Source organism: Eulemur rufifrons, chromosome 25 (genome assembly GCF_041146395.1).
Source record: "Eulemur rufifrons isolate Redbay chromosome 25, OSU_ERuf_1, whole genome shotgun sequence".
Lineage (NCBI taxonomy): Eukaryota > Metazoa > Chordata > Mammalia > Primates > Lemuridae > Eulemur > Eulemur rufifrons.
The window spans coordinates 19,285,248-19,310,403 of NC_091007.1; the positions used below are offsets into that span (position 1 = coordinate 19,285,248).

At 38.8% G+C, this 25,156-nt stretch overlaps 1 protein-coding gene across 1 annotated transcript in view; it reads right to left on the reverse strand.

Moving 5' to 3' along the window:
* Positions 1 to 25,156, reverse strand: part of MPP7 (MAGUK p55 scaffold protein 7) — a 204,222-nt gene that overhangs the window by 101,377 nt on the left and 77,689 nt on the right. The window contains exon 3 of the mRNA XM_069458748.1: positions 12,823 to 12,941. Coding sequence (XP_069314849.1) covers positions 12,823 to 12,941 — 119 coding nt within the window. The remainder of the gene's footprint in view (positions 1 to 12,822; positions 12,942 to 25,156) is intronic.

Consider the following 25,156-nt stretch of genomic DNA (forward strand, 5'->3'; position numbering starts at 1 on the left):
TCTGTCATTTCCTGAGCAGCCACTACCGTGCTGACTCCTGCAGAAATAATACAATTTTCTGTATTGTGCACATTAGAAATTGGTGCCTAAATATCCTACGCTGAAATTGTTACAATTCTGATATATTTTTTAAAAATAATCTTAAATAAAGTAAAAGAAAACAGGTATGCCCCTAAGAGAGCTGTAGAGGGCAAGAACTGTGATATTTTAAAATCATTTTACTCTAGATAAAAACAAATACTGGAGACTGACTTGCTGCCAGTGATTCCACAACGTTCTGTAGTTAATGTACTCCGAGAACCAATCTGGAACGTCAGGACCACGCTGCCCAACAGCTTCCTGGCAACAGGATGTGACCTGCTGCCCGCCCTGGCATTGCAGCAAGGGATGCAGGAAAAGCACAATCCCGAGACTGGGTGGTGAAGGGAGATGATCCAGGCCACTGGGTTTGCACACATGCTTCTCACTAAACCAGCCACTCCCTGCTGGGGATGGGACGTAGAGCACTTTGGCAATACCTGGTGAAGTGGGAGATGCGCAGCTCTGCGCCCAGCAGCCCCACTGCTCGGTGTGATGTGGAGAGGACCTGGACATGTCCCTCCTGGAACGCCCATGCTTGAGATTGACAAGAACTGCCGGGACAAGGGAAATCACAGCATCACAGGCTTCCTGACTCCACGCGTTCTGATGAATGGACTGTTCCGAAGTCAGCGATTTCTAGGTAAGAAACTCCCCACATTTGTTTTAGCATAGCACACAGACTCTCTATTTTTAAATTATGAATAACTATAAATGCAAGATGGTAGTTCTGAAGCTAAGCATATTTGAATCACCATCTGAATCTCACAATAACTTCCAAAAGGCACTGTGACGTCACATTAAATGCAGCCCCTGCGGGAGGACACAGTCCCATCTCACAAACCTGGCTCCCATTCACTCGTCCCCACCAGCAGTCTCTTGAAAGGGATACATATGGCCACTGTTCTGAGAGTATGAATTACAAAAGCAACAATTCACTCAGGGGCTCAGGAATTCCTATCTTCAGCAGACCTTACATGTTTCTGTGCCTGAAAAAATGTAAACTATAACGTAAGAAATAACTTCGTCTGGCTTCTCCACCAGAGCTGGCTGGACAATTACCTTTGATTGGCCATGGAGCGTTACCAGCTGCTGATACCCAGTTCTCCACTCTGCAGACCAGGTGGCCACGGATCACTCCCAACGTCTGGCTGTCTTTTTCTTTTTCCTCCAACCCAAGGCAAATGATATTTCAGAGGCAAGAAACATAATCTCCCCAATGGGTTTACTCTCTGAACTTAACACCAGCTCTTCCCTCCCGAAACAGCACAATTTGTTTCTAAAGGGCCCTATACCTCGAATATTTTATAAAATAATTTTTTCAGCCTTGAATCTGATTCACTACTATGTAAATACCACCTCCCCCACCCAGTATGATGCTTTTCGTTGCTTCTAGATTAAAAGAAGAGAGGAACTTAAAGGGCCTGAACAGAAAAGAATTTATAAAACCACTGCGCCATGAAATTATCTTTTTTAAATAGCTTGACTGGATCAATCATGCCAGAAGTAACTACTTTCTAAGCAAAAGCTCATGGTGCTAATTTTATTAAGAATATTTGAGTTATTGAAAGATTAAGATCAAGCATTACCTTCAAACTGGTCTTTCACGTTCCAAAGTTTCCAGATTGGAGATATAACATTTTAAAAGTGTATTCTTGTTCACAGGTTGCTCTGTGAGCAACTGCTCAAGATTTATTTAGACTCAAGATTAAGATTTTTCAGTTTTAGAATTCAACCTAAATTCACAGGCATTAAAAACGTCACAAAGTCATATTAATATAAACTCCCACCAAGTTATCCCTCATATTTTGCTTCTACTGGGCAACGAATATGTCCACAACTTTGTATGTTTCATTAAAAATAAAATTTCGGGACATGTTTAAGAAGAGAAACTAGATGTTTCAGATTACCAACATAATTACTTCTTAATACTAAATAGTGGGTATTTGTTTTAAATTATGGATAAATAAAACTAGGAATTTGTTTTACCTCAGAAAAGTGTTCACCTGAGTAGGCAACTAAGCGATTATCATGGCACTTACAAGTGCCACCTGGCCTTGGTTATGTGCACTACAGTGGTTTATAGTGGGCTGGTAAACAAATGAAAGCAATGACCCCCAACCTTTCTGGCAGCAGGGACCAGTTGTATGGAAGAAAATTTTTCCACAGTCGGGGACAGGAGGCGGAGCTCAGGCGGTGACATGAGTGACAGGCAGCGGCTGTAAACACAGATGATGCCCTCCCTCGACACAGCTCACCTTCTGCCATAAGGCCCATATTTCCTAACAGACCATGGCCCGGGGGTTGGGGACCACAGAATTAAAGGATTTATCTATTTGTCAGGGAAAAGAAAGATGAAAGAAGAGTAATCATTAATATTACCATGATGTCTTCTAGTGAGGACTACAGGGCCTCTGATGAAGCTCCACGTTTTGAGTGTAGTGGACCAAAGTAGCAAGGAAACAAAGTTCACTTCAGTTTAATTTGCAAAGTTTTCAAGTTCCAACATGAAGCCTGAGGGGAAAAAAAGCTCTACCTCTACCTACAGAGGATAAGAGTAAGAATGACATCAGACTTCCCCTTAGAAACCATACCAGATGAGAGTGGAGGGAAATACTGCAAGTGTTGAAAGAAAAAAAACCTCCAATCTGGGCTTCTGTTTCCAGTGAATTATACTTCAAAAGTGAAGGAGAAATAAAACTCTTTTGGACAAACAAAAACTCAAGGAATTTGCCACCAGTAGCGCCTTGCAATAAGTGTTCAAAGAAGTTCTTCAGAGAGAAAGAAAATGATATAGGTCAGATACTCAGATCTACATAAAGGAAGAATGTCAGAGAAAGAATAAATGAAAGTAAAACAAAATCTTAAAAATAATGCAAATACTGTTATACGGTACCTGCACTACCTGGGAAGTAGCAGAGTATTATTTGAAAGTAGACCTAGATTAGTTGTAAATGTATGTTGCTAACTACAGGGCAATAGATGGAATCATATAAAATGTTCAACTAAAAGCAGAGAAGCAAGAAAAAGATAGGGTAATAAAAATAAAATTTAAATAACAAGTGCAATGAATCAGTTGCAAACATGGTAAACATTAACCAACTGTATCAATAATCACTTTATATATGAATGGTCTAAACTTAACAATTAAAAGACAGAGACAGTCAGAGTACATAAAAAGAAAGACCCAACGATATGTTGTCTACAAGAAATTCACTTTCAGTATAAAACACAGACAGATTGAAAGAAAAGGACGGAGAAAGACAAACCGTACTAACACTAACCAAAAGTAAGCTTGAGTATATATATCAATTTCAGACCAAGAAGATGGCAGAACAAGAAACATTTTCAGGGATAAAGAAAGACATTACATAATGTAAAAGGGGCCGATTCTCTAAGAACACATAACAATCCTTAATGTGTATACACCTAATGAGAGCATCAAAATACATGAAGCAAAACTGATAAAATCACAAGGAGAAATGGACAAATCCACTATTACACCTGGCAACTTCAACACCCTCTATCAGTAAGTGACAGATCCAGCAGGCAGAAAAATCAGTAAGGATACAGTTAAACCAAGCAATACCATCAACCAACTGAATCTAACCGACATTTATGGAACACTTTATCCAATTACAGCAGACACACATAGAACATTCCGCAAGACAGACCACATCCTGGGCCATAAAACACAACGTAAATCTAAAAGAATGGAAATCACACAGCATACGTTTTCAGACCATACCGCATTAAACTAGAAATCAGTAACAAAAAGGCAGCAGGAAAATCTCCAAGATTTGGGGATTAGACACAATTCTAAGTAACACATGCATCAAAGAAGAATTCTCAAGAATACTTTAAATTAAATAAGAATGAAAATGCAATTTATCAAAATTTGTGAGATGCTGCAAAAGCAGTGGTTAGAGGGAAATGTATAGCATTAAATGCATATATTCAAAAAACAGAGAATATTTAGAAAAATCTAACATTGATGATCTAACCGTCCACCTTTGGAAGCTAGAGAAAGAGTAAGCAGAAGAAATAATACAATTAGAGCAGAAATCAATGAAAGTGAAACAGGAAAACAGCAGAGAAAATCAGCAAAATCAAAGCTGGGTTCTTTTAAAAGATTAATGAAATCGATAAACTTACAGTCAGGCTAGCCAAGAAACACAGAGAGAAGATACAAATTACAAATACTAGAAGGGAAAGGAGGCAACAGTACTGATCCCATGAACAATAAAATAAAGAATTATCATGAACAATTCTATGCCCTCAAATCTGATAACTTACATAATATGCACCAATTCCTTAAATGACATTAGTGACAAAAACTCAGAAAAAGAGGCTTCTATTTATTAAAGAAATTGAATCAATAATTAGCAAACTTCCAAATCAGCAAGCACCAGGCCCAGATGGTTTCACTGGTGAATTCTACAAAACACTTAAGGAAGAAATTATACCAATTCTCTACAATCTCTTCTAGAAAGAAAAAGAAAAAAGCAAGCAGAGAATACACTCCTACCTCATTTTATGAGGCCAGCATTACCCTACTACCAAAACCAGATGAAGATATTACAAGGAAAACTTCGACTGATCTCTCTTATGAACAGAGATGCAAAAATCCTCAACAAAATGTTAGCAAATTGAATCCAATACATAAAATTAATCATATACAGGTTGTACATCCCAAATCCAAAAAATATGAAATCCAAAATGCTCCAAAATCCAATACTTTTTGAGGTATTACATGATGCTCAAAGGAAATGTTTGTTGGAGGATTTTGGATTTTCAGATTAGGGATGCTCAATCCATTAAGGATCTGTAAATATTACAATATCCAAAAATATCTGAAATCCAAAACACTTCTGGTCACAATGCATTTTGGGTAAGGGATCCCCAACCTGTATTACAAGCATGTAAGATTTATTCTAGGCCTGTAAAGGCTGTTTCAATATTCAGAAGTAAATTATTATAACCCTTTGCACATCAATAGGCTAAAGAAGAAAAATCATATGATCATATTGATAGACGCAAAAAATTTTTGAAAGAAAAAAAATCCAACACTTATTCATGATAAAAATAATAAAAGCTCTCAGCAAACTGGGAACAGCAAGCACTTCAACTTGAGAAAGAATGTGTATAAAATACCTACAGCTAACATCATATTTAATAGTGAGAAATGAGATTCTTTTCCCTAAGACTGGTAACAAGGCAAGGATGTTCCACCTCACCATTGATTTCTATTCAACCATGTATGGAAATTCCCAGCTAATGCTGTAAGACAAGAAAAGGAAATAAAAGAAATACAGATTGAAAAGAAAGAAATGAAGCTGTCATTGTCTCTAGATAAGATGAGTATCTATAAAGAAAATCCCAAAGAATCAACAAAAAAACCTCTCAGCACTAATAAGCAATTATAACATGGATGTAGGATTACAAGCTTAATATACACAAATCAATTACTTTCCATTACCAGCATTGAACAGCTGAGATTTAAAATCAGAAATGCAATACCATTTCAAAGCTATAGCAGCAAAAATAATAAAATATCTAGACATAAATCTAACAAGATACAGCATGTACGGAATCTAGATAAGGAAACCACAAAACTCTGATGAAAGAAATCAAAGACAATCTCAATAAACAGAGGAATATTCCATGATCATGGAAAAGAATACGCAATACTGTTAAGATGTCATCTCTTTCCAACTTGATCTATAGAATACACGTCCCAATCAGAATCCCAGCACATTATTTTGGTAGCATGACAAATTGATTCTAAAATTTATATGAAAAAGCAAGAGACCTAGAATAGCCAACATGATATTAAAGAACAACAAAGCTAGAGAACAGATCCTACCCCTTAACATAAGCTGTGGTCATCAAGGTAGCACAGTATTGATAAAGGAATAAACAAATAGATTATGGAACATAACAGAGAGCCCAGAAACAGTACCACACAAATAAAATCAGCTGATCTTTGACAAAGGCAATTCAGTGGTGAAGGACAGCCTTTTCAACTATTGATGTTAAACCAACTGGATATGCATATGCAAAAATTTAATCTAGACACATAATTTACATCTTTCACAAAATTAACTCAAAGTGGATCACAGACCTAAATGTAAAACTATAAAACTTCTAGGAGATAACGGAGAAAAATCTAGGTGACCTTGGGTTTGGCAATGAGTTTTTAAGATATAAAAACACAATTAAGCATAATCCATGAAAGAAACAATTGATATTAGACTTTATTAAAATTAGAAACTTCTGCTCTGTGAGAGACACCAAGTGAATGAAAGACAAAGTACAGACTGGGAGAAAATATTTGCAAACACATTCCTGATAGAAGACTTGCATCTAGAAAATACAAAGAATTGTTAAAAGTCAACAATAAAGGGGAAAAACTCAATAAACAGGTAAAAGATCTGAATAGATATCTCAACAAAGAAGATGAAACAGACGACAAAAAAGGTCTGACAAGATCCGTAATATCATGTGCAAACTGATCAACAGCGAGGTACTACTACACACCTATTAGAATGGTTAAAACTCCCCCTAAAACTGACCGTACCAAATGCTGACGAGGATATAGAACAGGAACTCTCATTCATGCTGGTGGGAATGCAAAATGGTACAGTCACTTCGAGGACAATTTGGCAGTTTCTTAGAAAGCTAAACATGGTCTTACCGTATGATCTAGCAATCTTGCTCCCTGGTACTTACCACCCAAGTGAGCTGCAAACATAATCCACACAAAAACCTGCACACAAATGTTTGCAGAAGCTGCATCTTTAATTGCTCAACAATGGAAGCAATGACCATGCCCCTCAACAGGTGAATGGAGAAACAAACTGCTACATATACGCGGGGAACACCACTCAGCAATATAAAGAAGAGAGCAATCAAGCCGTAAGAAGACTCGCTGGAGCCCTGAATGCATGTTACTAAGTGAAAGACACCAATCTGAAAAGGCTACACACTGTAGGATTCCAACTCTATGACATTCTGGAAAAGGAAAAACTACAAAGACAGTAAAACGATCAGTGGTTGCCGAGGTAGGAGGGGAGACAGGTGAAATGTAAAATACAGGGAATTTGCAGGGAGGTGAAACTGTTCTGTACGATACTACAAAGGGGGATACACGACATCATGCATTTTTCAAAACCCAGAGTGAACCCTGATGTAAACTATGGACTTCAGTTAATAATGTATCAATATTGACACATTAATTGATAAATGTACCACACTAATGCAAGAGGTTAATAAGAGAAACTGGGAAGTGGTGAGCAGGCGTATGGGAACTATCTGTGCAATTTGCTCAATTTTTCTATAAATCTAAAACAGTTCTAAAGAGTAAACTCTATTAATTAAAAATAATTCAATGGAAATAAAATGGGCAAAGAATCTAACTAGACGTTTCTCCAAAGAAGATATACAAATAGCCAATAAGCACATGAAAAGATAGTTAATGTCATTTTAGTCATCTGGAAAATGCAAATCAAAACCACAAGGAGGTATTACTTCACACCCTAGCTGGGATCCCAAAGTCGGATAAAAACAAGCATTGGTGGGATGTAGAGAAATCAGAACCCTCATACACCGCCAGTAGGATATAAAATGGTGTAATGATGCATCCACTTTGGAAAATAGTCCAAAAGGTCTTCAAAGTGTTAAAAACAGAGTACCATCTTACCTAGCAATTCCACTCCTAGATATATACCCAAGAAAAGTAAAAACAGACATCTACCAAAAACGTGTACACAAATGTTCTTAGCAGCATTATTCACAACAGCCGATAGGTAGAAACAACCCCAAAATGCGCATCAGTGCATAAAAGGATAAACAAAATGTGGTATACCCACACAATATTATTCATCTGTAAAAAGGAATTAAGTACTGACACACTCTACAACGTGGATGAACCTTGAAAACACTGAGCTGAGTGACAAAAGCCAGGTACCAAAAAACCACATCTAAGATGATTCCCATTTCCAGGAAATGTCCAGAATGGGCAAATACAGAGACAGAAAGTTGCTAGGGAGGACGCAAAGATTGGGGGAAGACAGCAAGCAGTGCAAAGTTTCTTTCTGAGGTTCTAAAATTAATTGTGGTGATGGTTGTGTGAATATTCTCAAAATCACTCAATCATATACTTTAAGTGGGTGAATTGGATGATATGTGAATTACATCTCAATACATGTTACCAAAAAATGCTACCTTCTAAATGTTGATGACTTCCAAATAGATTTCATAAATAAAAATACAAATATTACGTGGCTCATATTAAAATAAAAATTATTAATTGGCTATCTGAAATTCAAATCTAACCAAATGTCCTACATTTTATCCAGCAGCCCTACTCCTAAATCTATTATATCCAACCTAGAATGTAGTTATCTTCAGCTCAAGATCCATGTATCTAACTATACTATAGGTGGATCTATTTGATTATGTTCCAAATACCAAACAAACATGAACAAAACTAAAACCCCTCTCATTTCCTCTGAAGAGACAGTCAATATGTAAGAACTGGTACCTGGTACCTTAGGGCTTGTATGTTCAGGTTGACTATAGAGGTCTCCTGTTGCCCTCTCTCAGCCCCCAGTGGCCTGGAATAAACACCAGCTGTTGGATCACACGGCAGGAGAAGCTTCAGTATGTTAGTAAACAGCACACACACCAGAGAGCACAGGCTGAATTCCAGGCTTCCTGTCTCAAACCAAACTCAGCTCCTGTCTCCCTACACTTTGCCACCATCATCCCTGACCTAGAAATCTCACATCCCATCCAATCTCCACAGTACTTCTTTATTTTGATTATTATTAATAGCAGTGTCTATCTTGCCCCAACTGGCCTCGAACTCCTGGGCTCAAGCGATCCTCCTGCCTCAGCCTCCCGCGTAGTTGGGACTACAGACATGTGCCACCATGCCCAGATTATACCAATTTACCTGTAAAATAAAAATCTAGTATCTTCACTCCCCTGCTTGAAACCTTTCAATGCAATGGCTCCCACTGTCTCAGGGTGAAGTTCATCCACCTTCAGTGTGGACTGTAGAGGTCCACTCTTGCCAGGTGTTCGCTGTGTCCCTCCTTCTGCCTGACCTCCCCATCCTGATCCATACCAGAAATCCTTACCTGAGCCACTCCTGGGCAGCATGCAGATCCCAGCCTGAGATACCAAATCCTCCATGAGCCCTTCCCTGAGGCCAATATGAGGCCTGTGCCTCTCATAAAAAGCTCCAAACATGACCTATCACAGAATATGGAAACTGCCCATCCCCTCATCTATATACCCTCAGGGAGACTGGAGACTGCACAGGCCAGGGACTGGCCTGCCATGTTGGACGTTTTGGTCCCAGCTGTCCATACAATCACTGGCATAGACGAAAGTCCTCATCAAAAACTCTGAATCAGCCCATCAATCAATAACCAAAAGATAAAACTATGTAACTAAATGTTATAAGGGTCTGAGTATCTGTCATTCATTACTCCCTTAAGACTGAAGTCACAGAAATACACACAATAATTCAATCGCATGAGGAAAATTTTCTCGAAAACATCAATTTGTGTTTGTTGAAATACTTCAAAATCCCAAAAAGGATAAAATTCAGATTACCACTTTCTTCCTCCTGCCCCCATACATATTAACATATACAACTGTTTTAAAGGGTAGGCGGAGACGTACGTAACTATTTAAAAAGGAACTAAATGATTTGATAGTCTGATCCCAGAAATCCGATAAAATTGTGAGTTAAGAACAAGAATTTCTTAAGGAAAGAGAACTATAGCCTTGTTTAAAAGAAATACAGTATTTAAAAAGTCTTTAGGCCATATCTTGTTCTAAAATGAAGTTAAGCCAGATTACAAAAACGCATACAACACAATTAAATAAAATTTTAAGGTAAGTAAAGAGATCTCAATAGGAAAAAAACACACGAATAGAAGATAAACTAGAAGTGAGGTTAGGACGCACAATACATGCTTCATAGTCCTACATATTGGCACGAGAAGGGTCCAAAACGTGGCGCTCCCTTTGTTGGTGGTCTGTCCCGTCACTGGGCCGTGTGACTCCCAACAGCCCTGGATGCCCACCCTTGTAAACTGCACATTTCCAGCCAAATACATGGTATTGCCCAGGTTTTGTCTCAGTGTCATCTTCCTTCTGATACCTCGAAAGTCTTGTGCTCACCACTTTTATTATTCTTCAACTTTTCTATTTGAAAATTTAAAAAAATACATATCCTCAGCTATAGGATATAGCTATAGTTACAGGATGATCACATTTCCTTTCTAGTGACAAGCTCACTTTCTACAGCATTCCTGCCAGGGCGTGTGGCTCACTGTCCCAGGGTGGCAAGCCGGGCCTGCCGCACTGCCAAACTGCCTCTTCCTAAGAATGTTCTACATTAGACCAAAGAGATACATATATTTAAAACCGTGTGGTGATTTACAACCGCCTTTTTTTTTTTTTTTTTTTAACACGAAATAAGATGATGACAACGAAAATTCTGTGCTGGAATAAAATCAAGTTTTGTGTTCACCCAGTTCTAAATCACACACTAACAGCTTCAACTGCAGGCAAAAGAGCATAAAACCAAAGCACATTTTGATTCACTCTAAAACTAAACCTTTTCAAACAAATTCCTTTTGCTCTACCAAGATTTATGTACAAAAGCTGAAGGCTTCTGTCCTCCAATCTTAAATAGATGCACTTGGAATACAGTTAAGCGGTTTGTTCCAGCTGTTTAAAGCTACAATCCCATGAGCCTGCCTCCTGGAGGCATTGCAGACTTTACATATTTGAAAACTAATAGAATGGGTCAGTCAAAGGACACACTTGAGTTCTGCATCTGTTAAAAGTTGGAGATGGGAGAAACTATTAAGAAATTGAGAATGTTCTAGAGGTACGTAATAAAACTAGTTTTAAAAATACATTTTACAGTAATTATGAAAAATATTTGGAAGAGTATTAATACATGTGTTATTGTGCTATCTAAATACTAGCAACATGAGTTTGTTTCACTGTTTTTATGAAACCAGATATCAGTATCCGCCAGTATGCTACTTAACCACTTATTACTGACATACATTTTGAAAAACAGCCTAACCTTAAAGTTCAAGCCAGTGTAACTAAGAATTTGTTTTATACATTAGTTTTATTCTTTTAATAGAAATAACAACCATCTCTTGTAGTTTTTTTCTGGTCCTTCACATGCTATGATAATTAACTTTTTCCTCAATATTTAATAATGCCTGCTTAAATCTGCCTACCCTATATAATTGTCAAAGAACTTAGATCGTCACTATTTTCTTTGAAACTCACAAACAACCTTGTCAACAGGTATTATAATTTCCATTTTATAGGTGAGGACACGAGATAGTAGCTTTGTTATAAATAAATACAAATATACATCCATTGTTTGGGGACATGCGTATTTAATGATTAAGGGATGGTGATGCCACTTCAAGTACATTTTATTCCTTCTATCAAAAGATCAACTCAATCTAAACAAAGTCATAGCTATTCAACTTCCATACATCCAACACATTCTTATGGTTGCCACATTAAGTCAGAAACTTCATCAATTATAATCCCCAAACCATTTCTAGTAACCCCCAAGATGGCAACTAAAGTACCTAAACTTACTCAGAGCACAAGAATACCTTGGCAATTACATTGTTATGAAAAAAACATTAGGAAAAAAACTACTAAAATGTTGTAGTCTTTAAATATATTGCTAGGTAAATGTCACATATCAACACCTTCACTTAAGAATTGTCACTACTTGAAGCACACAAATTTCAGCAAATTTGGTAAGAAAAAAATATGTAAGAATTCTCCTGTTCTGTGAAGCAATGGCAACTCAGAAGTTGCTCATTTTCAAATACCGTACATCAATTAAAAGCCTCTTAGGACAAACAACCATAACAAATTCAGGTAAATTAAACATAGGTCCGGAAATTGTTGAGGCATAAGTTTCTACCTCCTACAGACTCAAGTAAGACTCTAAATTTCTTTCAGCTTGAGTTAGATGAGAGAAAATGCAATTCATATTTCCAGAAGCAAGAGTGGCATATTTTCCAGTAAGCTTCTTGTTCTCATTTTACTATTTTAAGACTCCTGATCACTCCCAGTGCTGCTGTATGGCAAGCCCTGATTTCTGCTGGGTGATCATTTTCACGGCATGATGTTTTACTAAAACTGTCTCCAAACACTGTTTTTATTCGTATTTAGCTTCAGTGTATTTATATACAAAATACCATTTCAATGGAATTGTGCCAATAAAAGAAACAGCTTACTAGAATTTCAGTTGACTTTGTTAAAGGAAATTATTTTAAATTAATGTGGCTACTGAACTTCTGCCATCCTTGACCTCAGAAAATATATCCCTTCTAATTTTTGCTGTGAACATTTATTTAAGTTAAATTCCAGCTCATGAATGTTGACCATAAAGGAGTCTAAACTTTCCTGCTACTATTTCATATTCTTTTTCTAAACAAGGGCGACCACATGGTTGCTACATTAGTATGTACAGCCAGATCACCACCATTAAGTGAAATCATCTATGTATTTTTGGTAGAATCTTTAACAACTTCCATGCCCGTCAGTGAAATGGAACAAGGCTGTTTTGTTTTCAGACAGCAACAATTTGATCTCTGGTTTACTAGATGGGGCTCAAATATTTTTCCATATGTTTTTTCGCAAAGAGAATCTGACATCAGCGTGGTTTACCTTTACCAGTGAATGCAGGCATTTTTCACCAAACATATCCCAGAGGAAGGTCAGGTCTTCCTGGCTATCTACATGGGGCTGCAGCTGGGCTGGCAGAGCAGTCAACAGCTCATACAGACCTATAAAATGAAAATAAAACACAGAGTGTAATCTTAGAGTGATCTCATTAATTTCGCTTAAGGTGTGTGTAAATGACAGCTGGAACATGTCGTTTTTACTGGGTCTGTATTCTGGGCCATCAAGCTAAACACTTCTCCAAAAAAGCAAAGGAAGTTTTTTCTTGATTTTTAAATTCCAAAGCAGTATGTGTTAACAGACTAGTTTTTATCTTTCGTGGTTGTCAACATTCTATAGTCATCCAAGTTTACATAACCCGAGACAGAAAATGTGTACAGGTTTTCAAAAAAAAAAAAAAAAAAAAAAAAAGATGAAGAAGAAGAAGAAAACGCACACATTCCTTTCCTTAATCGTTATTACATTTCCCTCGATGTGAGCCAAAGAGTGAAATGAGTCATGAATAGGAAAAACTTCCTTAGAAGACCAGAAAATTGATAGGGTGGTCCATTAAAAAGGTTTTGTAGTTTCCAAATAGTTGCTAATAACATATAGCCTCAAAAACATTTGCATTATCTAACATCCAAAAGAAAGTTCTACAAAGTCAGACAAAATAAATCATACACGGGGCTGCATTATTGTAGTCAATGGTTTTTAAAAAAAACAAACTATGTAGCATTTAGTTTGAATTTTGGAGATGTAAAGTTTATCTAATACGCTCTTGGAAGAGTTCAAGTAGCAGATGCAGGCTATTCGTGGCGTCCCCCTCGACGCTTGCTAGGGGAAGACAGTAGCGCAGTGTTCCGTGGCAGCGAGCTACACAAACCATCCATGGCCATCACAGGCCGTCAGACTCCCGTCCAAGAAATGTCGCAACAGCGCTTGCCCGAGACTCTTTAGGGAGGTGACCTGGCAGGAGTCAGTATCAACTCCTAGTACATGTTTCATTTTCCAGTGGGATTACATGAGGTAAAAAGGACAAAATTCCTTTTATTTCTGTCTGCTGTCTACAAAAACACCAAGACCTCCTGGGATCTCCAACACACGGGACTGTTGTTATTTTTGGTCTGAATAAGTGCTGCTGTTTATCAGAGGGACAGCTTTACAAGATATTTAACTAGCAAAAAAAAAAAAAAAAAAAAAAAAATGGTAAATTATGGGCTGCTGATTGGTATATCTATTATCTTCCTAAAGCATTATAATATTCTGCTCATCAGTGATAATTCACAACAAAATGCCTTAGGTACCACTTTGAAAGTCAGATATGTAATGGGAGGCTGATTAAATTCAAACATTCCAGGGGCTGTATTTGGCCCCAAAAAGCTAAAATACTCAACAGAAAAAGAAAAAAAAACTTTTCTCAATTATATCCATAAATATTCTTGGTGGTTTACATTTATTCCCTTAAAAACCTGGCACCTGGCATTCTGCCTAAACCAGCTTTTATTTACAATCTAGTAAAACTATTTTTAAGGTGTCTCAATCTAACTCAATCCATAATAATACAGGTCTCATTTACATATATATATACACATATATATATATTTTCCAATAGTGAATTCCAGAATTCCAATAGTGAAAAATACTATTAAAAATATAAAGTTATCAATTGCCAAGATCGGATCAGTGGTTACGATCAGAGGTTCAAAAATGTGAAATTATATAAAAAGAGGGTAAAATTTCATTATTTTGTTATTGATTTAGGGAGTTATAAAAATAAGTACCTATTCCTTGGAAATATGACTTACAGTTTAATTAAGGATATTAATTCAACTGTGCTATAATTTACATGGTATAAGGTGCTGGGAGAATTAAATGAGTCAATATGTTAGAACAGTCCCTGTCATGGTAAGGACTCAATATGTTTCATAGGGAACTCGGTGAGTTTCAGCCATTATTATTCATTATTATTATTAATCATATTATTACTGAAAAAGCAAAAGTTTGGATCAAACAAAACCAAATTCAAGTCCCAGGTCTACACTTACAGCATTTGCCATAACTTACCTGAGTCTTGTTTCCGTCGTGTGTTTAAAAAGAAACAGTGCCCACACATGTGGTAAAACTGCAAAGAACTAAATACACAAATATACACAGACACACACAAATGAGCCCGTACAAAACATGAAATATGAATAAGGTCAATGACAATTTCCTAGTTGCAATACTCTATTATGGTTACATAAGGTGTTACCATTGGAGGAAAGTGGGTGACGGGCACATGGCATCTCTCTGTATTATCTTTTGCAAGATAATAAAATGTTAATACAAAAAAAAAGAATTTGTGGTAAATACGGTGGTTGTAAGAATTCAATGAACAATGCACATGGCGGCATTTAGCCTGTGGCCAGCAAAGAGCAGGCACTTGATAAAAAGTAGTTCTCCTTTCCTTAATCTGCCTTCCTCTAGAATGAAAATGTCATTTCAATTCAATGGTTCAAAGTCAAAACAACAGCTCAGCTATAGATTCCAACTGGATACAATACTATACTCAAAAATAAAACCACCCTAGTCTTTTACATATGGAAAGTGTTAACTTTACCCAAGTACTCCTTACATTTTGTGGGAATAAGCCATATAATGTTTAAATTTTTTTAAAAAAATAATTTTTCTGTTAGCAGAAGCTCATAAACCTGAGTTTTGTAGGTTTTATTAGTTTTGTGCAACCCTAACTTAAACGCCATCACAGGTTGGCATTCTAGTGACAATAGCAGTCCCTTCTCTGGAGCTACCACATCTGGCAACCATGGCCAAAGCCAGCAGAGACAGGGGAGCGCCAACTAGAAACTAAAGACATGGTTAAAAGAGCCACCACGCCAGAGCTGCATTCAGTCTCAATGACGGTAACACAGACAACTACTTTCACTCAAATAAATTACATAGACTCAGAAACCATTTCTGGCCACGCATGAAACTGGGTCTGTGTTCTGACATGTGTTTTAAAATACTCCTACATTCTGTTCCTAGAATTCCAATAGTGAAAAATACTGTAAAACCCAAATGGTTTTGGGCCTGGAGATTCAGAGGGCAAGTAACGAGAGTTTAGATAGCAAGCTACTTGGTCCCTGAGCAAGAGCTGGGACGGTGAGTTACCCCTACACCCTGTAGGCATCAAAGTCATGAATGTTTCATGCCAATAAACATTTATGGTAGCTACGTATGAATCGAGCGCTGTTCAAACATCTAAAGATCTAAGACAAATCAGACAAGGTTCCCGTCCTCAGGAGCTGACAGTGCAGAAGACAGGTACAGACAGGCCTGTTATTAAGTACAGGACAAGGTTAGCGTGCTCTGGCAAACAAAGGTGAGGGGGGTGGCCAATTCCCGCAGAGGACAACATCAGAGAAATAGGTCTTTGCTATGGTTTGCATGTGTTGTACAAAAAGCACCTGTTGTAAACTTAATCCCCCATGCAAATGTTGCCAGGTGGGGCCTGGTGAGAGATCATTAAGCCACCAGGGCTCCTCCCTCACACATAGATGAATGCTGTTCTCCCAGGGGTGGGTTCATTATAAGGGTGCGAGTCAATCCTCTTCTCTCTCTCTCTCATCCTCTCTTTGCCCTTCTGCCACGGATGACACAGCAAGAAGATCCTCGCCGGATGCCGACCCCTTGTCCTTGGGCTTCACAGCCTCCGAAACTGTGAGCCAATAAAGTTTTGTCCGATATAAATTACCCAGCCTGAGATATTGTGTTACTGAGTTCTTATATTCAGAGCACTATGCTAGTCACTGGAGATAGCACTAAGGACAGAATATACTGCAGTCTCTGCTCTCAGAGATCTTACACAAGAATATGCCCAAGTATAAAGCAACCCTAATCATAAGGATCTCCTATTTGCCCAAGAAAAGATCCAAAACATATTTTCATCCAAATAAATACACAGACATATAGGCTACCAATGAAATACATCTACTTAATTATCAATATTTCATTATTTATATCTAATTAATTCAAACACCTAATTGATTTTTAGAGATGTTGATTAAATGCTCATGCTCGTTTATAACATTGAAATTATAACTTAGTTAGGAACACATACTTTAAATTACCTATGAGGTAAAATATATTAATTTAGATATTTGTTTTTTGTCCCATTTGTACATTTCATGCAACCATTTTACTTAAATTCTTCACAATGACTTCCTCACCACTATTGTCACTTTTAGAGCTAGAACATATCATTTTCACTTCTAGGTAAACTGTCTGAGATATAGCACTTTTTGATTATTTTTGAGATGCTGTCACTGGAAATCTGCATTAAGCTGATTACTTTTTCATTTGCCCTGTAACTGTCTATTTTTTATCTCTTCAACAGAACCATGAACCACTTAGCTACTATTTAAGTATCTTTAACATTTGCAGACGTGAGGTCGCAACCCTTCTCCAAGGAATAATAACTAAATCTAGCTTAAACTTTGTTGTCTCTTTATTTTAAAGTAATTCTGTCAAGTGATCTCTAAAACCATCCCCAAAACCTAGGAATTTAGGGTATATGAGAATCAATATGCCTTCCCCATTCAATACATTTTTTTATAAGTGGAAAAACTGAGAGAGGTCCTTATGAGAGATTTTGTAAGGACTTGGATAAGGCAGCTCTCTCTTCTCTGAGACAGAATTTGGAGGAGGAAAAAAAAAATCTCACCTTATATTTGGGTACAGATGATAGATACTGTCAAAGATGTCGGTGAAGAGTTGCAATAACATTACTTCATAAAATTTTTCGGTAGAGAAAATGCAATATTTTTATATTTTATTGATATGTACTGAAGGAAAAGAAAGCAAGCACAGCAAAACTAAAATATGTCAACAGTCGGTTGATTAATAGATATAATAAGAATTATAACAATTTAAAGATGAGAGCCATCAATAAAGGTAGCAAAGGCTATACTGGAATTTGCAGGACTTGAGCTGAGCTCTAAGAAAGGAAAATAGAACCCAGAAGGACACATTCTAGACTGGCGAACACCCAGTGGAAAGTCAGCAATAATCCTGTGAATCTATACATATGTTTAGTGCACTGAATCTCAGAACTGAAGACATCACTAGTAAGTAACCAAACCCTAATTTCTACCTCCTATGTCTACATTAGGCATGGTCCAGGCTGGAGGCAGGAGCTCTGTAGTAATTTGCACAGGGAAAGTTTAATATAAATAATTATCACCAGTAACAAGGGATTGTCTGTAAAGTAGTAAAGAGAACTCGAAAGAGTATCCAGAGCTGAAGGAGAGCATCCAAGGAGGAAACTGCCTTGGAAAAGGGTCTCCCTCCCCAAGGCTGGGGTTCGCATCTCTCTGGGGAAGAGGTGTTTGCACTCAGCAGACAGATGGCCGGGCTCCCTGGGCCGGAGCTCCTCCATCCTCACTGGGCAGCAGCGAACACGCCTCCAGGGTGCGGGCGGACAAAAGAAATGAAGAGTCCCTTCCGTACCTCCCCCCTGGGGACAGATGGATTGATTGGGGCTGGCAGTCAGGACCTCATAGCCAGGACTGGAAAGCCATACGCAGCCTGGGGGAGCATAAACTGACGGGTTGGCAAGCCAGAAACACCCCTGGAGTGCACGGCAGGGCTAGACGTTGACCTCCAGGATGCCTACGAGACTGGCTGGGAACATGTGCACGGGGCTGTAGCTAAACACTCTAAGGAGGAGAGTGGCACTTGCCCCACGTGCTGTTAGCCATCCCGTGAATGCAGGAGCAGCAGCAAACACGGGCGGCATCGACCAAACCACTGAACAGTCCAAGGCAGCAGAGGAAGGGCAAATCCTGTCTCTTCTCCGTCCGGGACATCCATCTACCCATCTTCTCCCCCCGCACCTCAGAGTCGGAGCCTGTGCTTCTCGGGCCTCTGACGCTGGTACTTACCAGCAGCCCCACCCCCAACCCAGCCTCAGGCCTTCAGACTCAGCTAAACTGTGCCACTGGCGTCCCGGTTCCCAGCTTGCAGACCGCAAACCATGGGACTTTCAGGCCCCCACAATTGTATGAGTGAATCCCCATAATAAATCTCATAATCAACCTCCTCCTATAAACACACACACATGTGCATACACATATCTACATATATGTGTGTGCGTGTGCATCTGTGTGTATCCTCTTGGCTCGGCGTCCCTGGAGAACCCTAATACAACTATTTTCTATGGAAAGAGCGCTCTCTTCGACTTCCTTACAAACGTATGGTACTCATAAAAGAGAACAAAGATAGATTGTGGTTTTCCAACATTAAAAAAAAAAAAACCCTGAATGTGGGAGAGCAATACGAAGTACAGAAATTACACGAGCTAAGGAGGGTGTTTATAACAGTAGGAACTAATTGCAAAGAGATGCAAAGATGTTTTATGATTTTTAAATCGGTTACCAAAGCCTACTGTTTGGGAACTAAATGTTGTGCCCTATTCCCTCCCTTCCAGAGGAATTTCACATGGCAAACTTCGGCTGTATAAAACCACGAAAAGCAATCTACTAATGAGAATGCCTTCCCAGTCCAGTACCAACAGCCCACTCTGTGAGCCGGCTCATTAAGCCACCTCATACGTGGGCCATGCTTTTAATTTAACTACACTGACTTGTTTGATTGGATTTAAATGTGCTATAGCTGGCTTCCCTGTATCCACGCTATGGTAAAGGATAAATACACGTCACTTTTCCTTAAAGATAAAAACCATATACTTTGAGGTCACAGACTTAACCTGATTGGACTTTATTTAATATGCTGTAGCTATCTTCCCGAACCCCCGCTACACTGGAGGATAAACGTATCTGCCATTATCTTTAAAGATAAAAGACTATATGCTTTTCCCCCCCAGCAACTTACAATCCAAGTGTGTTCTTGAGGAGTTCAGAGCTCTGGGCATGCAACTGACAGACGGTTAAGAGTAATATTTTACATACAGTTTTAGCAACTTCAAGTAAGTTGCCTCTAATTTTTTTTCTTTTTTTTTTTTTGCACTATACAGAGAAGAGTAGTACTGCAAAGCTAAAAAGTCATGCTAAAGTCACATTTTCTTTTCTTCATTTTTTTCTTTTTTGTTTGTTTGTTTTTAGACACAGGGTCTAACTCTGTTGCCCAGGATGGAGTGCAGTGATCGGATCATAGCTCCTCACTGTAACCTTGAACTTCTGGGCTCAAGCGATCCTCCCACCTCAGCCTCCCTTGTAGCTGGGACTACAGGCACGCACCACCATGCCACCTAATTTTTTAAAATGCTTGATAGTGATGGGGGTTTCACGATGTTGCCAGGCTGATCTCTAACTCCTGCCTCAAGTGATCCTCCCCACCTCAGCCTCCCAAAGTGCTGGGATGATAGGCGTGAGCCACCATGCCTGTCCTAAAGTCATACTTTTCACCATAATCTTGCATCTTTATATAAGATATATGTAAGTAATAGGTGGGTGATTTGACCAAGGCCTGGGGGAGGCCGACGGCACTGACCTCACCCACAGGAAATATAACCATGATGAACAAACAATTCACCCAAAGTTATAATACATTAATCAGAAGATAATTAGAAAGTGTCATCATCCTGAATTGGTAAGATTTCATTGCCTTTAAGATTACTCAAACCACTGGAAATTATCACAATACTTTTAACTGTGGGTAAAAGTTAGAGGGACTAAAGAGACCCTAGGAAGGGGGAAGCAAATGCGGTTGAGGGAATACACAGTAACTCCCTGAGGACATCTTCAGTATTTCCAGTACACTAGGAAACGTGGTCACCTGCTCGGAGTGAGGACAGAGAAGACAATATTTGTCTTTCAAAGAGAAGATTGGAGAGAACCCTCTGGGACAGGGAAGAATGAAGGAACCAGGGAAGTCATACAATATTGGCAATATGAAAATGGAAAGCTGGCATTCTCTTTGACCCAGAAATCCACCTTCATTCATTCATTCATTACCGTTCTAGGTGGCCAAGAGGGCCGTCCGCAAGATCTGTATCCACTGTTAACAGTGTGGAATTCGGGAAGGGAAACCAGAAGGACAGGAGACAATTACTTTCATTTCTGCTGCGTGTATTTGTGCACTGCTTCAGTTTTTACAAGACAGATATTACTTTTATAATTTTAAAAACTGCACTTCTAGGTAATAATCTGATGTAAACCTTTTTGCCAACAGTATAGCTTACAACTTCCCCTCAAATTCTGTTCCAGCCACAGTGGACTGCCATTAAGACTTGCTGTAGCCTGAAATTGTAACTGTACCCAGGCAACCTTACACAAATCCACCAGATAACTGATTTCCCAATGATGCCCATCCTTCAGGACCCCTGAGAAAACCTGAAAGACAAAACAAGCATGGCAACGTGCTGACATCAAAGTTTCATTATCCGGTTCAACATAACACACTCAACAACATCTCAAGGGGTGTGCTTAGGAAGCTGGCAAGCTCCAGTGTCCCTCCACCTGCCAACCTTCCTCTTGATCCTTTCCCATCCGCATTCCATGGACACTCGGTTCTTACCATGTGCCAGGCACAGTTAAGGGCTGGGGACACAATGACGAGGGGAGAAAAAAAGAAGAAAAGCATTCCCCAGGGCTGTGTAGGAGCCACGTGTTAGTAATTGTAAAGATAAATGTAAAGTTATAACTCTAAAGGGAGGAGAGGTTGTGGCACCAGGAAAGTGCAACAGGGGGATCAAACACTTTAGGGACAGCTCCCTGAGGAAGTGACAGCCTGCTGAGATCTGAGGGCAGTTCAAACATTAACCAGGAGGTGCTGAAGTGGGACCCAGGGTGGAATGCTTGGACTCTGGAGCCACGTGACATCAACACAAATCTCAACTCAGCAACCGGGAAAATTAGTTATCATCTCTGTGCATGCATTTTTCAATCTATAAAACAGGTATAGCAGTACTAATCTTATAGGGTTGTTATAAGGATTAAACGCGTTATTTATAAAGTTTCCAATGATGCTTCACTTTGCTGAACAACTTGCATAAGTATCTTTTAAACAAAAATAAAACAAATTCCAAATTAAATATTAAAACATGTTATGTCCAAGCATTAAGGAAGACAGATCACAAAATGCAAGTTTATCCTGCTGGAATACATTAAGAGGGAGGGGGAGGGAAAGCTTTCGCAGTAGGCAATAAAGCGAGGCAAAGATGGACCCCATGTTTTAGGTAAATAGTGAACTAGAGAGATAAGAAATGCTCACACACCACTGACCCAGGGCAGCGTAGACATCTACATAGTCTGGACTAGCAGAGAAGAAAAGAGAGATGACAAAAATGGTCCCTGTCCTCAAAAAACTTAACAGCTTTCCAGATAAAGATAATGCAATAAATATTTGCAGGAAACATCAATAACTAAAATGTTGATGGGATCAATGTCACATAAGCACTGACAACGTACCGACTGCACCGGCTGATGCACACAGTACACCAGTGCACACGTGCACCAAAATCCAAACTGAGGGTCCAGAGAAGCAGTCACTTGTCATTAACGCTAACCCTGCTGAAACAGCTGTAGACTCAGCTTAGAAAATGTTGCAAGTGATAAAGAAAAATAATATTGACCCCTTTACGGAGATAATTATAAATAATTTTCACTTCCCTCTAGACTACCAGTGTTAGCCATGACAAAGAAACACTCCGGAGATGGCCAACTACAGAACATTAATAATACTGGCTCACAGGAGCAAATGCTGTCAGAACAGATCCGACCGACAACAAACGTTCACTCCAATTATTCAATCCTGCTGGATCTCTGGGCCCCTAACTCTTCAAGTGACAGAGGAAAACAGCTCATTAGATACAGGATCGATTGTGTCAGTATAATCACTGTTATCCTCATTCTTTCGGCAGAACTAAAACTCAGAAAATCCTGGCTCCGTTTAGAGAAGGTATATAATTCATCTCAAGAGGTAGTGTTTTTTTTTAAACAGATCTTGATTTTGAGCCTCTGAACATTAATTCTCCCAGCAATTTTTCCAAGAGTTCTTGAAATAATTAACATATAGGAAAAATGTAGAGTACTCCTGCTTACAGGTTCCTCTTTACAGTTAGATACTTTAAATTTTTTAATAGACTTTCATCTTCCTTTTTAAAGGCTGTATTAGTGATATGGGGAAAGGTTCTAGGACTTAAAACTTAACAAGACTATCCTTCACACAAGGATAAAACATACTCAGAAGTCGGAAAAACTGCATCAATCAAGAACTTATACCAAGAAGTCACAAAAAGGCTTTATTATTTGGAAGGAACCACTTCACAAAATCCATCTCTATTATATAAATTATCTTCTGAATCTTTAAGATGGAGAGGGGGAAGGAAAACATTAAGTAATGGGGAAAAAAGAAGTCAAAAAACGTATTTTCTTCCTGCACAGATGAGAATACAGTCGTGACGCCCTGTACAAGAGGAGAAGTACCAGAGCTTTCGTGCTTGTCAGACGGTAAAGAACTGTCTTTTCATCAGGACGACTTACAGAGTGAGGACGAGCCATCTGCACATCAAACGCAATCAAGGACAAAGCAAACAATAAAATCCTGCAATTCACCCAGGTGCTTGTGGTTCAGAAAGCCTAAAGAGAATTAGCGAAGTATGTGAATGACGATTCTACTAACTCATATTGGGTTGAAGATGATGCATATCTGCTTATACAGATTTGACCCCTAAATGAAAATATCAATGTGCAATGCAATGTGAAGTTCCTGGAGGGCCTGACCAGAGTCATAAGAGATAACAGTTGAACGTAGTAACGCCAAGTAACTTCGAATCGGTGGGGAAGAGGCCACAGGAGCCTGACAGCGAGGTGGCTGTGGCTCCACTGAGGCAGGTAATAACAGGGCGGGTGCGGGGAAGGCCGGGCTGGCGGGGGGCAGATGGGAGCTTGGGGGAGGGGTAGGCAACAAGGCAGAGTGATTTAGTAGAAGAGGAATGAATCTACAGATTAAAGGATCTATATGACACTAAAACTGTTCACACACCTGGCAAACCGTGCTCCTGTACACCTGAATAACAAAATCACACGTGGGGAAAAAAGGCAGTTTGTCCATTCCATGCTTAGTCTCAGCTGATGATGGAACATCAGGTTGACTAAATAATGCTACACAGAGGGGAAGAATAGCCCATTTTAAGTAAATTGACTTTTAAATATATGTTAAGCATTCACAGAACACTAAGACACTGCTAAGACTTAATAGGAAGCTGTCTAATCAAAGAATCCGGCCCAGATTTGGGGCAAGGACACCCACTGCCATTTGATCATACTGTCTGCAAACACAAAGAACACAAAAAAAAAGAAGAAGAAAGAAAAAAGAAAAACCAAGACCCAAGAAAGCCTAATTCAGAGTAAAAATTTATAAATAGAGGAAAAGTTTATGCTGTCTACAAAAAAAAAAAAAAAAAAAAAGGCCTAGGAAACATATCAACTTATACTTTTCTTTTTTTGAGACAAAGCCTCACTCTGTTGCCCCGGGGAGAGTGCGGTGGCGTCATCATAGCTCACAGCAACCTCAAACTCCTGGGCTCCAGCGATCCTCCTGCCTCAGCCTCCCGAGTAGCTGGGCCTTTAGACACATGCCACCAAGCCCAGTTAATTTTCTATTTTTACTAGAGATGGGGTTTCCTTCTTGCTCAGGCTGGTCTCAAACTCCTGACTTCAAGCAATCCTCCTACCTCGGCCTCCCAGAGTGCTAGGATTACAGGCGTGAGCCACCGCGCCCAGTCCCAACTTTATACTTATTTTAAATACCCAGCTACAGGAACACTAGGTAGAATCTCAACTATTCAATTCAAAAACGGTTAACCAAAACTGAAAGAGAATAGAGAATTTCATACATAGCACTCCACAGCACTTTTAAAAAAATATATATTTATGCCAGAATCAAGACATAAGGTCTCAGTATACATACTGTAGATATTCTGAAAATTCAAAGAAAAATATGACAAAGTGTGGAGCATATACCCAGTTATATAAACTATAAAGAAAGCTTTGTTTACAACAATTTATTTTCTGTTGCTTTCTCATTGTATTTGGACAAATATCAATTATTATTATTAAACCTAAGAAAACAGATTTAATGATAAAATGTGATGGTAATTCTCAAAACAATGACACATTGAAAATGTGAAAGTATTAAAAAAATACAGAAGCACAAAGAAGGGAAGAAATTTTTCCAGTTCTAGAAAACTGCTTCTGTAAAAATATAATATTCTACACAAGACAGTAGTGGTTCCTGCGGGAGTAAGCGGCTGGGGATCTGATGAAAGTGTTCCCGCAGCGAACAATTCACTCTTCTCGCAGATTCCAGATGCTCAACATTCCTGACATCAGAACGG